Here is a 15,710-nt window from a genome sequence, read left to right on the forward strand (position 1 = left end):
GGCAGAGCAGGTTTTTGGGTGTTTGGGTGGAAACCCCATAAAACCCCATTTTGTTCCACTTATCAGAAACAGTACTTGCTTTTCGTAAACTTAAACCAGTAACTTTCAAGCCAATCATACATTCGTCTCTGTCATACAAAAAAAGTGACCATACAGGAATGACCTGTACTGCTGCATGTTGCGGTAAGAACATTTATCACTAATTCATCCTCCTTTGCTTCTTCATGGCACGAGTGATTTTTCTGGGGCAGGACAACAATATCTGAAATATTCTTGGTCTGACGCAAATGCAATCAAAAAGCACAATAGAGGCCATTGTCAGTTGTGCAGTGAAGAATAATCCTCCAGAAGTATCATCAAATAAGACTTTTAAAAACATTTTAAAACTATTTTTATTATTATTATTGTGAATAATGTTTTTTAGGATCATCATCTTTGATCAAAATATGTCTGGAGGATGTGTGTTGTATCGCTATTGATTCCTTAATGTGCATTTTATCTTCTATCTTATTTTTTGTGGTTAGGGAAGCCAACATGGGTCCGCAAGGTTTCAGGCTTGAGTTCACCAGCTGCTGGGTTGCCACTGAGGTGCACTGACATACGGTAGACATACAGTAGTTTGTGAATCTTATGGAAAGATCCAATGCAAATCCTTATTTCAGTGAAAAAGACAAAGACACTGTCATTTTAGTTTTATTATAAAATGACGGCATTTCTCTTAGAGATTAATTTGCTACCTGCCGCAAAAGGTACAGACTGGAAATCTCACTTTGGAGTGAATTTAAAGTTAAGCGAGGATAGTTGCCCAAAATAGATGCCTCTTGTCAGTAGCATTGTGCGTGACAAAATATGCCAGAAGGAAGAAGATCATAGTGGTGATAAGAATGTTATGACATGAGAGTTGATTGTGTTGAGCCATGGGTGGAGCTCAAACGCTGCCCCTGACTGAGGAGTCGTCGGCCCTACAGTGAAGGTTACTTTGTTGTCCATTTTGCATCAACAACTGACTGGTGTAGCATGTTCATTTATTTTAAAGAAGTAGACGTAGGAGCAGTTGACACAAATCATTTTGTATGTGATTTACAACACACATGTTGATATGTAGCTTCTCTGGGAAACTCCAAGGACTCTGCCGATTCACATTAAAGGATTTTTAAGATCTGCAAGACACCCGAGGCCAGGCTGGGTAACCCTGCGGCTCGTGAGCCACATGTGGCTCTTTGTCCGGTTTCATGCAACTTGCAAGTTGTCCGGTTTCATGCAAGTTTGTTTCATGCACAACTTTGTTTGTGTTTTTTACGTTATGTGAATCTCATGCCGATGGGTGTTTACGCAAATGACTTAGGGAAAACCCAATTTGCACTCTTTTTCGGTTCTTGCAATTGTAAATCTGACTCTGGAGGAGTCATACACAGAAAGTATTAAAAGAGTGGAATTTTTTTAAGGGATGGGACAGTTCACATGTTCCCATGTTCATCATGTGACTCTTTGCAGTAACACGGTAAAAATTGTGGCTCTTAGCCTCTTGACTGGTTGGCCACTTCTGCCCTAGGCCTTCTTCTTATCACATTCTTTACTTTGTTTAAATTGATATTATACATTTTCAGGCAGAATTGCTCAACTTTAACTCAAAATGCAATAAAAACTAAACTCTGTGATTGAGGAATAAACTTTATTATTATTTAAGATTATTTGAGTTGCGTAACTATCTGAGCGGTTCTTGTTTGTATACTGTTGAAATAATTGAGTTTGTCCGTCAGGACACTTTATTTTTTACGATTTGCCTGTTAAATGATGTGATTTTTGGAGACAGATTTGAGCTCTTGCTGCATATTCAGGAGGTTTATGAAGTTGTTTTTGTATCTGTGTGTAGGCCACTGTCCCCAACGGCCAGATGTTTAGTTAAAGGAATAAAGCAAACGATGAGAAAGTTTGTTGCTAACATTCATGTCTGAGATGATACGACAGGCATCATAAAGTGCCAGGTGAAAGAGGTGAACAGGTGTTGATGTTGACGAGAAGAATTTAATTAAGTTTTGTTCACATTTGTGCATGCCACACCATCAATTAAGTGAGAGAAAAACAAACACCCTGACCTTCAACATTGTGTACTGTCATAGTGGTTTCAATAGAAACGAAACACACGCAGTGGCTAGTAACAATACACTATTGAGTGCAGTGGTAACATGAGACATTTTAGTTTTTGATCCAAGTCGAAGCTTTAAAGACACTCATTAATTAAGTATTTTAGAAATTTATGTGAAGTTACAGGCTCAATCACACCATCCTGAGATGTAACAAGAGACGGCAGCTTTGTTGGTTTATGTCTTTGATAACTCCTGACTGAGACACAACTTCAGCACATAGAAAACAACAGATAGACGTACGGTACATTTAAATATTATCAGCATATTTTATTTCTCTACTGGCTGATCAATTTGATATTTTCTGCAGATTTTCTGAGGTGAAGAGAAAGTAAATTATTTGTCATTGTGACACAGCATACAACGGAATTTGACCTCTGTATTTTACCCATCGCCAAAGTGAGCCCCGGGGGGAGCAGTGTGTGGGGACGGCACCTCAGTGGTAACTTGGCAGCTGGTGGACTCGAACCTGAAAACTTCTGAATCCAAGTCTGCTTCCTTAACCACTTTAACCATCAAACCACTGCTGCCACCACAGTTCTCAGTGAGTTACTAAACAAGCTTCTCCACACATTCTTACCCAGGAGTGCAGTAATTCTCAGAAAGTAACAGCAGAGGGCAGCTTTGTTTTATTTTCTGTCAAGTATTGTCCCAGTTGTTGCTTCACTCCACAGCTATGACAAGTGTCACTGTTACCATTTTCAAACTAATATTGTTTTCCTGCAGTAATTTCTTAGTCCTGCAGTAATACTTAGAAATGTGCGAAACCTGTCGCCTTATGTATAAAGTTTTCCAGTGTACGTTCAGAGTAGCCTATTTGTAGCCGTAAGACTTAACTGCACTGTCCCGTCTCCACCGTACTCTGGTCTGTTACCAGCTTAAACAGGTTACATTCACTTAGCTAAAATAATCTGTTAAAACCCTGTCAGAGAACCGTGATGTTGTTACTTTACAGAACATGTTTTAACTCCTCCAGAGTGTAGTGGTGACTTGCCTTTCACCACCATATGCTTTGTTTGGCATAGTGATGAAAGGCATTGATGCAGCTGTTTCACCATTAAAAGCGAGGTGGTTTATCTCACAATGGTGAGAATGTGTTGTTTTGTTTTTTTTAAGTCACCAGCTCTTTAAAATGCTTAAATAAAAAGCAATAGTTTAGATTAAACAAACAACTAAATTAATTTCATATAGAAATTCTATTCATATACATTTAATAAAAAAAAAGCACAAGTGTTGCTTTTCAGGAACAGGTGAACAATAGCATAATCTACAAAGCAGTAAAAGGTAAAAGTCATTCATATACATTTAATAAAAAATCTACAAAGCAGTAAAAGGTAAAAGTGCCTTATAAAAGGTTAAAATAAAAAGGACCCAAATGTGAGCCCTGCAGAACCCCACGCTTCAGCTGAGCAGAACGCTCCTGGCACATAATTATTAACCATTTGGGGTCAGTGTCCTTAAGCCCACACACAAAACAAGACCAGACTGGAGATAATTGGTGTTCACTGTATCAAATGCAGCCGATCGATTTAGAAACACAACAGCAGCAGAGTTCACACAATCACCAGTTAGACCAAGGCATTTAAAACTCCTGAAGGTGAAGTTTCTGTACAGTATCACGACCTTAATCTGACAAGAATTTCATGGACATGTTTTTTTTTCTGAATGTCGGTTTATAATTGATTATATACAGTATATGCCAGAGCTTATTTGTAACTCTAAACTCTGTTACTTTACATACTCTACCACTTTGTGGTGAAGGTGCAGTAGATTCTGAATGTTTTATGGAGTTGATGTGGTGAAGGTGCAATAGATTCTGAATGTTTTATGGAGTTGATTTTTAGAATATTTGAGAGAAGAAATCCTGATCCCAACAAACTGACACTCTTTGCACAGTGGCTTCTTCTTCTTTTGTTACAAAGCCACACCCATATTAACTCCTTTATTGTCTTTTAGTTCTGTGAGTCTTTTTGTCCTTCAAAGGTTGGTGACACTTGGTACTGGGTGTACAGGTAGCTTTTACTTCATAAAATGTGTGTGTGTGTGTATCATGCCTTACATTTACACCGTTTACGGTATACAATTGGAAGAGCAGAATCAAGGGCAGTTTGAAGTTCTGTCTGACTTATTACAATAGGTAATAATAATTCTTTAACATATTGTTCATATTGGACCTCTTTTTTTGATCGACTTGTTAGCTGTTGAGTTAGAAAAGTAAGAAAAATAAATAAAAAAAATAAACTTTTCCTGATGGTGTTGGAGTGTGCAGAACATGATGATCCTCATACTCCTGGTTCGGAGCTGATGAGCTGTGATCACAGTGAACTTCTGGCACTGAAGAACAGCAAATTGGTGTGCATGAGGGTTTGAGAGCTGTAAAAAGTTTGAAGCCTAGAGCAGTCGCTGGAACGGCACTGCTGCAGGTCACGTCACCCTGCATTAAATAGAGATAAAATCATGTGTGTTTTCCTTCTTTGCTTACTGAGAACTTCCAGTATTTGCATGCAATGGTTTGATGGGATCAGGCGTTTGTTGTTGTTGTTGTTGTTGTCACAGGGCCAGCAAACAAAGACTGGACATGGTTTCTAGAGAATAAGGACCAACAGGGGCAATTGTTATGGTTTGTGTCACACTGGCTGTTGAATGTGTGTCACATTCTTTTGCTTGTGATGTGTTTTCTGCAGCTTTTTTTATGTACGGTATATGCAGCTGTGTTGAATGGCACACAAAACTGATCAGCCCTGATGTCTGTGTCCACACTTTATGTAGGCCATGCAAGTTATTAATAACCAAAGATGACTGAATCATTCCTCAGCTTTGTGTTGCTTTTGATATAAGAGATTCTTCATTACTTATGGCAATGGTTTTCGGCACATACTGGATGTTAAAATATCTTTTAACATTAAACATCCTTATTTGGCACTGATGAAACTATAAGACTGATCACTCTTGTTAAATCCTAAAATTTCCCAACCAGAAATTAGTCACGAAGCGCTGCTTATTTTTATAATATCTTTGATTGTTTCACATTGTTGTTTTTTCCCAACCATTCACATGTTGGTTGCAATGTGGATTTCAAATTCATGTTACATTTCTCAATTAACATGAATTTCATTGAAAAAAAAAAACAAACCACAGTAATAAACTGTTGATGTTCCTCTTTAACAGTATATTCTCTGCAGGCACACTACTGTTTCCCCAAAACGTGCCTCAAGTAGTACAGCCAAAGCACGTTTTGCCACATCAGCTAAAGTTTCAGTCTGGTAGATTATTAACCATTTCACCGCTGCTGGATTCTGTAATTTAAACGTTGCTCTTCTCCCGTGCTCCTGTAGTGTCATAATTCTGGGTGGAATGTCTGGTATAGTGGAAATGATACAGTGTTAGCTGAATCAAAGAAAGTGCTGCAGTCATCTCAGTTACATTTTAACAAATTAACATACTCTACGTAATGAAATGGCAGGGACCGATAAGCATTTTTGTGACGGAGAACATTCGCGACCATTTTGGCTGAGTCAAAGCCTTTTTTTATGTGAGCTAAGAAGTAGGTGACTTTCACTGACTTTTCATTCTGACTGGAATCAGGCCAGAATCGTTTACTGAGTCCACAAATCAAAACTTTAATGTGGATGAATACTTTTCTCAGAACCATCACAAAAAAAGTTAATTATGAGATGTTCTGTCTCATCATGTTGTATTTCTGCCTCAATTACTCAGTTACTATGTCACCAGTGACAAAAAGACATCACGTCAACATCACGTAACCAACGTTTGCCTGAGACAATATTTTATTTCAGTCTGTCTTTTCACAGCATGCGATATGCCATTTAACTTTATAGCTGCAGACGTTATAGAAGACTGCCCAGCCACAGCAGACTGGGTGAAATAAACCTGACACTGACTGGCTGAGTCTGGTCCAAAGTGCAGAAGTGACTGTTGGTCAATTTGCTCTTAGACTGATCCAAGGATGGTTTTGGAAAAATTACAGAATAATTTTAAAGGTGTACAAATACTACCATCGAAATAACTTTTTTTTGTTTGTTTTTCACTACGTATTGAATCGACTAAAACAAAATGGCAGAGGAAGTGACTGACTTTCACTTCAGAACATCAAAAAGCACTCACTTGTGGTTCTTTTTCACTCTGAAACTGCGTAAATACAATTTCCCCTTAAAGTGGGTCAATGGAAATGTTCCTTACAGTGAAACGTCACTGATTAACACCTACTGACACAGCAGATAGACAGCTATTACACTCTCATCAGGCCTAAACCTGCCTTGACACGGTTGCGTTTGTCTGTCATTACATCGTTTTTGATGTGAATCGTCTCAGGAGGAGAACGACCGGTGAGCAGTTTGTCGTTGGTTAGAAGCTAGCTGAAAGAAAAGACAAAAGTATTGAGTAAGAAGAGACAGAGAAGGATTATGGGTCGTGTGCGCACATGCTTTCAGACACACGTGCACAGCACAAAATCAGTTGTGAATTGTGTCCTGCCCAGTCTAATTCTGTGCGTTGTCAAAACTGGCAAAACTAAACTTTGTGATATTTGACACACACACACAACAGTGTGTGTCAAATATTTGGTAAGAATACATTTTTTATATCATGAAAAACCGATCCAACTGGACACTCCAGTGGACTGATACACTTTCACCTTTAACTGTTTTGTGACCTGTGTGCATGCTCTCTGAATTGACTGACAAATGTTCAATTTTGATTCATTATCATTTAGACACGTACACAGCTGACTCACATGCATGGATGCACATCCACGGGTGGGATGGCTCACACATGAATCTTCAGTCCCAATCACAGATCTAGGCAGACAGGACCTGCCAGTGTGTGTGTGATTGCACAAACACACCCACACAATGATTTAATTATGATGTACTGTCTCAGACGTTGCCGGTAAATTCAAATCTTTATTTCATCATGATTCATTAAAAATGAATGTTGATTTAATATCAGAAATGGCACAAAATTCAAGAAAAAGAAAACACACACACACACACCTCCAGTACCTATGAGCATGCATACAATTTGTGGTTTTTAGCAATTATGAACTTTGCCTGAAAATCAATGACCCCGCAGGGTCAGCATGTGGTCATGCTACTTGGAATGACCCTGTCAGATTTAGAGTCAGTCTCTGAGCACAAACTCCAATTGAAAAGAACTGACATAAATATAATCACATGTGAATAAATCCTAAGGATGTATCCTGCCTTTGGATCTGTGACCTGACGGTAAACGCCCATGAATAATTAAATGACAGTTAAATGGGAAAAAATGGACAAATAAAGTAAATAGGTTTGTTAACCACAATGTCATCTGAATTTCAATGCAGAATATGAAAATGAAAACCCTGGGATGTACATCATATCATATCAATAGTTAGAATATATTTCCCTCCACTACATTAAAACCAAAATGTCAGTGACTATTATTTTTTTCCACAGGAACAGGAACATGAAGGTGTTTTTTCACCACTTTTTTTCCACAGGAACATGAAGGTGTTTTTTCACCAGAAAGGAAAGTGTCTTTTGCTGCTGTAAGATGTAAGAGCTTATATAACCACAGAACAGAAACAATGAAGTTTCCTGCATCACTAACTAACTTTCAGTTTAGCTACGACCTGTGTAAACATGTTGTCTCCAGTAAGAATGAAAAATCAGTCTTTCTCAACAATACAGTAGCCAAGTTAAAGGTGATTCAGAGAATCCAAATATTTGTGTAAAATGTCTTTTTACAATAAACATAAGTAAAAACTCTTCTGGTTTAGAGTCATTTTTACTGTTTGATACACACAAACAATGGTAAACGGGTTTCTGAGAAGCTTTAATTAGAGAACGCTGAGAACACAGCACACTGGCAGTGATTTTTTTTTCTTATTTTTTTTTAATCAACATCTGTTTTAATCAGGGCTGAAGGTAAGAGAGGATTTACAGGAATTCGAGGAGGTGACGCAATAACGCCTTTTTCTTTTGTATGTGTTTGTTTGTATGTGGCAAAGTGAGGCAAACACAAAATGTGAGGGAGGATTTGAGAGAGAAGGAAAATCAGCGAGAATGAAAGAGAGAGACAGAGAATTCTTTCAATATTTTTTTATTTAGAATCTTGATTTATATATTAAATGGCTTACTGTAGCTTTGGCCATCAATAAAGGAGTTCAAAAAATTATGTTGCGTAAGTTTGAATCATATAATTTAAATCTACATGTGAGCTACAGTACAGGTATGTTCTGACAAAGGTGTATAAAGTTGTATTAGACATAAGGGAGGAGCTGGAGCCAGTCCCAGCTCCTTACTTATGTAAGTAAATACGTAAACCCACCTGGGCTCTCTCAATGATCGCGATCTAATTTTAACATGTCCATTTTGACGTACGTGTTTCTTTAATGGTCTTATGGTTTGCCTTGTTCTTTTGTTTTTCACTGCAGTGTGTCGTTGAACGTGTCGTTATAGTTATTATCTACGAAACCTCCATTGAGTCCAGTGACCTTTTGTCTGTGCATGCACATAAGTATGATGGGAGCATGGACATCTTCTGCTGTGGGTATGTAATATGCATGTATAATGTATCTGCTGCTCTGTGTGTTCACCAATCGATCTCGTCTGAGTGATAGAATGGACACTGTCTATAATTGATCTCTTTCTATTTCACTGACTGTTGCTGACTGTTGACCCCTGAGTGTCCCCAGTGTAATCTCTTGACCTGTTATCTGAACATGAGCTAACCTGAGGGACATTGTCAGTAGCCTCATGTCAGATTTTAATTTATAATATATATATATACATAAATATATATATCTGTGCTGGACATACATTTGCAGAAGGACTCATGAGTTACAAAGTTGTGTGTTTTACCTTTGAAAGATTTGATATAGTTGAATTGGACACTGGTCGTTTCTGAATAGTAAATACATCAATGAGGTCTTCTGCCATGATTAAATCTTGTTAACAAGACTTGAACACTTGAACTAATCTAAACTAGAGGAGATTATTAAGATTAAGGCCTGATAGTCTTAGCACAGGTAGATAACGTCCACGTCAATACGTCTATCCACAGATACAGTACCCAACATTTTCTAGATGAAATATATGTTTGAGAATCACTCTAGAATAGTTTTGGTTTTTAATTGTTGAAAGTGATGTTTAATCGCATAAGCTTTACAAATCCAGGCTTCAGGCTCCAGCTTGTTTTTTCTTGTGTTCCATATTTTAGTTTTTCAAGCGTCAAGATTTTAGCTGGTTATGCAAACCAAGCACAGTTCCCTTATTCATATTTAGAGCAAAGCTAAAGAAAAGGGCTGGTTACAGGACAAGAAACGAAAACATGTGTGACTAAGACAGAAAAAAATATATATTAGAAATGGTTACATGCAACAGCAAGGGCACTAGTGTAGGAACACTACTCTCTAATTCTCTGAGAGATTCTTCTTTCTTATGGACTAAAGTTTTTGGGAACAACCTTTGTTATTTGCTGTGTCAATTTGATAGATACAATATGTGATTAGAGTAAGCACCCTGAGAGCTTGAACCTCCTCGCACACTGCTCAGTTTTTCACACTGTCAGTATAATCCAGTGTCTTGGTTCACAGTTCTTTTAAAGACCTGTAAAGTCTCTGTTTGGCCGTTTGCTAAGCACAGCACTATACGCTTATACGTGAACTGAAAAAATATGGCTGCCTGCAAAGAGAAGGTCTGCTTCAGGTGTAAATTAATGGAGACCATTGTAGGGTCATGATATCAACAGTTCTTTCTTTCTATGTGACCACCATGTAATGATATGTCTTCAGTGTCAGGCAATATAAACAATTTCACCAAACACACAGTGAAACTGCTGAGTTGGCATTGTTGAAATATGATTAATTTTTTTTTTTTTAAAGATGACACGTAATAAAATAGAACTTTTTCTAAAATCTAGGGTGTCGTGTTAATGTTCGAGCTACAACCTTGACACAGACACTGAAATAAATCTGAGCGTAGGGACAGGGACTGGAGCAGGTCAGGTTAATGTGTCACCATCATTGGACATCAGGCATGATTGTGAAACCCTTTTGTTAGTACGTGCAGACCATGCAGAACTTTGATGAGAGAAAGGGAGGGTTTACGGTCAAAGGAGCTTATCTCAGCAATTGATCCTCTGGTATAAATGTGGCCGATGGCTGAGACTCAGACACAGACCTGCTGAATAAACACTGAGACTTGAATTAATCTTCAAACAACTTAGTTCTCTCCACAGTTTCAACACCTTCATCTTCAAGGCAGCCATGGGAGTTGCATACAGCGTTGGAGAGTAAGTGACACTACAGAAACATTTTTGTAAATTCACAGTTTGCAGTGGTGTAGCCCACACAGTTACCATTTAAACATAGGGAACATATATGTTTAAATGTAAGTAGCCAAACTTTTGTTTGTCTCACTCTTTTGTCAACTTGTATTTGCTGGGTAAATACAGGTCTTTGCAGAAAGAACATTATATTTGAAATCTCACTCTTTGCAGAAAGAACATTATATTTGAAAAACAAATTTAAGCATTTTCTATGATTTTCAGGTTACATGAAATGTGAAAAGTTAGAGGTAGAATTGGTTCATCCAGGAAACATTCAGCTTGTGTCATTTCTCTGTGACTCATGCTAAGGAATGCTTCAGAGTCATTAAAATATTTAGGAACAGTATTTGATAGAGTAAAACATCTCCTACAGTTCAACTTCTTTAAATATATTACTGCATTATTCAGTCCCTAGTCACATATGTACACACAATTCTATACTATAGGTATGAAAAAAGATGAAGTGTGGCATTTGCAGTGTTTTTACCGCATCACTGAAATCCTCTAAAATCTGCTGTGATGTGTAATCTCAGGATCTCAGGATTTTAGTAGCACATTCAAATGTAATTATTAGCCAGAGGAAGTTCTTTACATCACTTGAAGATAAATTATGTATTGTTTATATGTTTTAAAGTAGGATCAATCTGTTTTTGTACATGCAGAGTTGACCACTTGTACACATTCTTTGTGGAGTGGTCACCGGATATTTACATGAAGGGCAACAAGAAGCATAGCAAGCCTCGCTACATCATCAGAGATCAGCATCCTAAGCAGTACTTGGTGGTGAAGAAGAACAAAGTAGCTGTGATCAACAAGCTCCTTAGTCGTCCTGTCCATGCCACCAATAAGAAGTGGGAGGTAAGATCCACGCTATGACCAATGCATGTTAAGAAAAATAAAATAAAATGAGATAAAAAAAAGAATCTAGCTTTTTTTGTTTTGTGTGATTATAGTCTGTCCTTGCTGTAGTTGTTGGTTTTATAATAGTTCACTTTTATTGTGGAGAGCAGAACTGTTATTGACATAATCAACAGCATCGATTTAGCCACATTACTTTTATTTTGCAAACTCAGTTTAGATTATAACAATGCTGCATGCAAACTTTGCAGTACTACCTATTAAAGACGTAAATTAAACCAAACCACCAAACAACAAACCATTTCCAGTAAGCGGGGATTTACGTGTTGGGAGCATGAGAAAACCTGGGTCGTGTCCCGTGTGGTTCTGGGAAAACCCAGCTTCTACATATATGGACATCCTTTTCCTGAGTCACTTCCGGTAACCGCTCACTACCTTCCGTTTTGTGAGAAAAAGAAACCATTTCAGGAGCAGGAGAAACCAATCAGAAAGCGCATTGTCCTGAGTCTTCGACCAATAGCATTTCACACACACGGACCGAAAGTTCCTTATTAAGTTACCCGCTCCTCAGTGTTGTCAGTCTGTCAGGTAAACGAGCAGATATGAAGTTGGTCTACGATAATATCCGAGTTCTTTACATTGCAACTGATTGTGTGGAGCCGTATGTGGAGGTAGGACTGAGCTACAGCTTGACTGCATGTCTTACAAGCATCGTTTATCTGTCCTTGCCTGCCCAGCTTGTTACCTAGTGACAGATCCACGTGGTTGCTCTTTTTAAGGAACACCTTGCGATCTCAAAAACTCACGCCGCAATGCCTTAAAATGCAAATTAGATTCTAATGCACGTGAGACTATTGTTAAAAAATGAAACCATCAAGAATGCAAGCTATGTGAAAAATTAAGGCACTGTTGTAAAAATTTTTTTTAACGGAATAATGTTTTAAAATTCACTAATAGGAGTATTTTTTAAACAGAAATAACCGTTTCTGTAAATACATCACCCTTAATGTAAAAAAATATTCCTTACTTATGTGCTCCTTACAGTTAAGAAAATGTATGAGTTTTGTGGAAAAACCCGCATTTTAAAAATGAAACCTGATTCTGACGTGGTCCGTATGTTTGTTCCTAGGACCCTTTGGTCAGAACTGGGTGAACGAGCAACAGATTAAAGTCACGTGATGACTGGAATGCGTAATATGCAGTTGTCTGATTCTCTTCTAGATTATCAGAGTCAAGGACTCCAAACGACGCTCGAGTCTGTGCAGTTCTGACAGTTCTGAGGTGGAGGAGCCTGAGTACCAGGAGGAAGTCGATGATGTTCCGCCTCTCCTTAGTGAGAACAGCCATCTGTTAAATGACCACAACCTGGAGGAGGTCAGTCAACCAATCATCATTTCCTCTCAAAAGAAGTTGTTGTTTTTTGTTGTTGTTGTTGTGTAAAGTAATAGTTGAATGCATCATGATATGTGTTTGATCTATTAACAGCTCGCTGCTAACTTGCCGGCGAGGACCCGAGGCAATTCATGGAAGTTGGTCTACAGCACTGTTGTCCATGGAAGCAGCCTGAAAACTCTGTACAGGAATATGGCGGATATGGACAACCCAGTGCTGCTGGTCATTAAGGACATGAACAAAAAGGTTTGTGTTTTACGGCTCTGTACACGATACCTTGATTACTAAAAGACCATTATCTGTGAGGGTTCCTGTAATAACTCTTGTTGTTATTGTTTTCAGGTTTTTGGTGCTTTTTCATCAGACCCTTTTAGAGTCAGTAAATACTGCTATGGCAACGGGGAAACCTTCCTGTTTAGGTTCAACCCCAAGTTTCAGGTGAGAATAGAAAGTTAACAGATGCCACATCTTTGATAGATCTAGTATTTATTTGGATATGTGAAATTCCCTTAGGTTTGGTATTTGGCCCTAATATCTCTTTTTTGGACTAACAGGTTTACAAGTGGAGTGGAGAGAACTCCTACTTTGTGAATGGCAAATTGGACTCTCTGCAAATTGGTGGAGGAGGGTAAGTTTTGAAGGTTTATTGTTTTCCTGTCCTTTTCCTGTAAAAAAAACCCACAAAATATTAACCAGACAGATAGTTAAAACAATTATTATATCATAATGTGATAAACGGTCACTGCACCTGCTACCTGTTAAGTTACTGTTATCTAAGGTTAAAGACCTGCTTTTCCCTTCACTGCAGTGATGGCTTCGCTCTTTGGTTGGATGCCAATCTTTATCGTGGGGCGAGTTTTTCCTGCTCTACCTTTAACAATGATCCACTTGCCACACAAGAAGACTTCATGGTCCAAGATCTGGAGGTATGGACTGTGCAGAATTAAAGGAGTAGATCTGGGCTTCTCAAGAAGCAACTGTGAAGTTGCAAAACTTTAAGTCTTCGTGGGGCTCCTACAGTTTAGCTGCTACTGTGCATCTGCTGATAGAAGTGTTGCTCCTGTATCAGATCAGAGCATCTGGCTGAGATTAGCTCACACACAGATCACATTAAGCCGGTGTCTGTGTTATTTTGGGCTGGCCATAGCACCACTTTGATAGGTGTTCAATAGAAATGGCCACATGGAGTTTTAAGATGTCATGCCGTGCTGTTGTAAACCACCAGCCTTTTATCAGCTCCATGCTAAGCCTAGTTAAGAACTGGCCTGTCGAGCTTTTAGCTCCTCATGCCCTCATATATATTGAGTGTTATGTGTAACGAAGCTCAATGTATAAACTATATGAAATTTTAAATTTGTTTTAAACACGTTCCGTTATTGATTTATTTTCAATTAATTTTAAATCTTTATTTAAAAGTTAATGTCTGACATGTTTTTATGTGTGATATGTGATTAAGTGTGATGTTCTTTATGTCATGTGTTTTTAAAGCTTAGCTCACATCGTCGATAAACATTTGCATTAAGTCACAAGTTTATATGTTTATTCAGTGGTGAAAACACTGTAATGTGATTAGTCTCGCAATATATGTGGAGGCTTTGATTTGTGAGCCGTTTCTCATGTGGTCTTCATTTCCTTTTCTTCCAAAATACAGCAGTCACTACATGCCTTATCAATGTTTAGGGGTAATAAATAGAAAGAGTTGCTCTATACCTACTGTAATTTACAAACGGCAAAGTTTGTCTGTGTAGAAAACAGCCTCAACCGTTGACTGTTACTTCCCTTTTTCAGAGACACCTGCCTAATTATTTGCAAAAGCTGTGTTGTAGGGTAATGTTTCAACTTTGCTTTTATATACATTTAAATTATTATTTTTTTTAAGAACACGTTTACTAGGAAAGAGAAACATGCTTGTATCTTGTGTGCCTGGTTTTTACATTTCTTTGTAAATGTTATTCTAGCAAGCAGTGCTGGCACTGACAACGTTTTGTTAAACTTTGTGGAAGCACATTAAATCTCTGTCGTTCCTCCAGACAACAATTTTCTTTTTTTCTTTTTTTTTACGAACTCACAACCGTATGCAAATCTACATTTTAACCATAAAACAGGACATAGCTATACATTTTAAAAGGATGCATTTTTATTCATTTTTGAGAGAGATTTTTTTTCAGGAACTATTACTACGGTATGTTACTGTGATCAAAAGTTGACATACCCCAAAATTCTATTTATTTTTTTTTAATATTAACCATAAAATAGGACATAGGACTTGAGAAATCTTTATGTTTGAAGACTTTTGAATCTAAATAATCTCAAAATTGTATTTTTGGAAAAAAGTCATCAAAAATTGTCAACATCTCACCAAAAGTTAAGGTTTTGCAGAAATATTCCCAAAAAACATTCTGAAATTTTTTCAAAATAATTACATTTTTTAAAGAAAGAAAAATTTTCACATTTAAAAAAAATAATTTCTAAACATTTTTTCAAAGTACCATATTTTTATGACAAACATGCATGAAAGATAAAATTCAAAAAATGTTTTCTAAATGTTTTTCAAAACTTCTTTTGAAACATTTTTCAACAAAAAATATTTAACAAAAAAAATTTCAAAAAAATGACATGCAAAATTATTTTTCAAATAAATTCCCAAAAACATTTTTTACTAAGAATTTTTTAAATGCTCCCATTTGATGAGAAACATGCAGAAAAGATACAATATTGATTTATTTTTTCCAAAAATGATCATCAAAGTTTTTAACCATCTGAATAGGACCCGCAAATTTAGAACTGTTAAAAAAAAATTCCGAAAAAAAAGTTTACTAAGAAATTTTTCAAAATGCCCTTATTTGATGAGAAACATCCAGGGAAGATAAAATTGTGAATTTCTTTTTCCAAAAATGATCATCAAATTATTTCACCATCTGACCAGGACACGCAAATTTAAGACTTTTCAAAAAAAAGTTTTAGATTTTTAAACACAAAATATTC

General features: G+C 37.2%; 1 protein-coding gene and 2 long non-coding RNA genes across 4 annotated transcripts in view; all 3 read left to right on the plus strand.

The window, feature by feature from the left end:
* Nucleotides 1–7,912, plus strand: part of LOC103388303 (uncharacterized) — a 68,285-nt gene extending 60,373 nt beyond the window's left edge. Inside the window, exon 5 of the long non-coding RNA XR_001760934.2 lies at nucleotides 7,645–7,912. This is a non-coding gene — a long non-coding RNA (uncharacterized LOC103388303). The remainder of the gene's footprint in view (nucleotides 1–7,644) is intronic.
* LOC112487943 (uncharacterized) lies at nucleotides 1,454–5,272 on the plus strand. Its single transcript, XR_003051537.1, has 3 exons — nucleotides 1,454–3,428; nucleotides 3,479–3,905; nucleotides 3,949–5,272. It is a non-coding gene; the product is annotated as an uncharacterized LOC112487943 (long non-coding RNA).
* Nucleotides 7,913–10,235: 2,323 nt separating the features above from the next.
* ncoa7a (nuclear receptor coactivator 7a) lies at nucleotides 10,236–14,759 on the plus strand. 2 transcript variants are annotated; one of them, XM_008323238.3, is made up of 7 exons: nucleotides 10,236–10,439; nucleotides 11,138–11,333; nucleotides 12,555–12,707; nucleotides 12,819–12,971; nucleotides 13,068–13,163; nucleotides 13,280–13,353; nucleotides 13,534–14,759. In XM_008323238.3, the coding sequence occupies exons 1-7, from the start codon at nucleotides 10,414–10,416 to the stop codon at nucleotides 13,670–13,672; spliced, it is 837 nt and encodes a 278-aa protein (XP_008321460.1). In that variant the 5' UTR covers nucleotides 10,236–10,413; the 3' UTR covers nucleotides 13,673–14,759. The 2 variants fall into 2 exon arrangements, with proteins under 2 accessions (XP_008321460.1, XP_008321461.1); XM_008323239.3 differs by lacking the exons at nucleotides 10,236–10,439; nucleotides 11,138–11,333 and adding an exon at nucleotides 11,347–12,004.
* Nucleotides 14,760–15,710: the final 951 nt, after the last annotated feature.

The sequence above is a fragment of the Cynoglossus semilaevis genome, chromosome 13 (genome assembly GCF_000523025.1).
Source record: "Cynoglossus semilaevis isolate Cse_v1.0 chromosome 13, Cse_v1.0, whole genome shotgun sequence".
Taxonomy (NCBI): Eukaryota; Metazoa; Chordata; class Actinopteri; order Pleuronectiformes; family Cynoglossidae; genus Cynoglossus; species Cynoglossus semilaevis.

Excerpts from the sequence above, each read along its gene's own strand:
- ncoa7a (XM_008323238.3), top strand. The coding sequence starts at position 10,414 with ATGGGAGTTGCATACAGCGTTGGAGA. Across the intron at positions 10,440-11,137 it reads GTTGCATACAGCGTTGGAGA|AGTTGACCACTTGTACACAT; the intron begins GTAAGTGACACT and ends TTGTACATGCAG. Across the intron at positions 12,708-12,818 it reads ATGACCACAACCTGGAGGAG|CTCGCTGCTAACTTGCCGGC; the intron begins GTCAGTCAACCA and ends ATCTATTAACAG.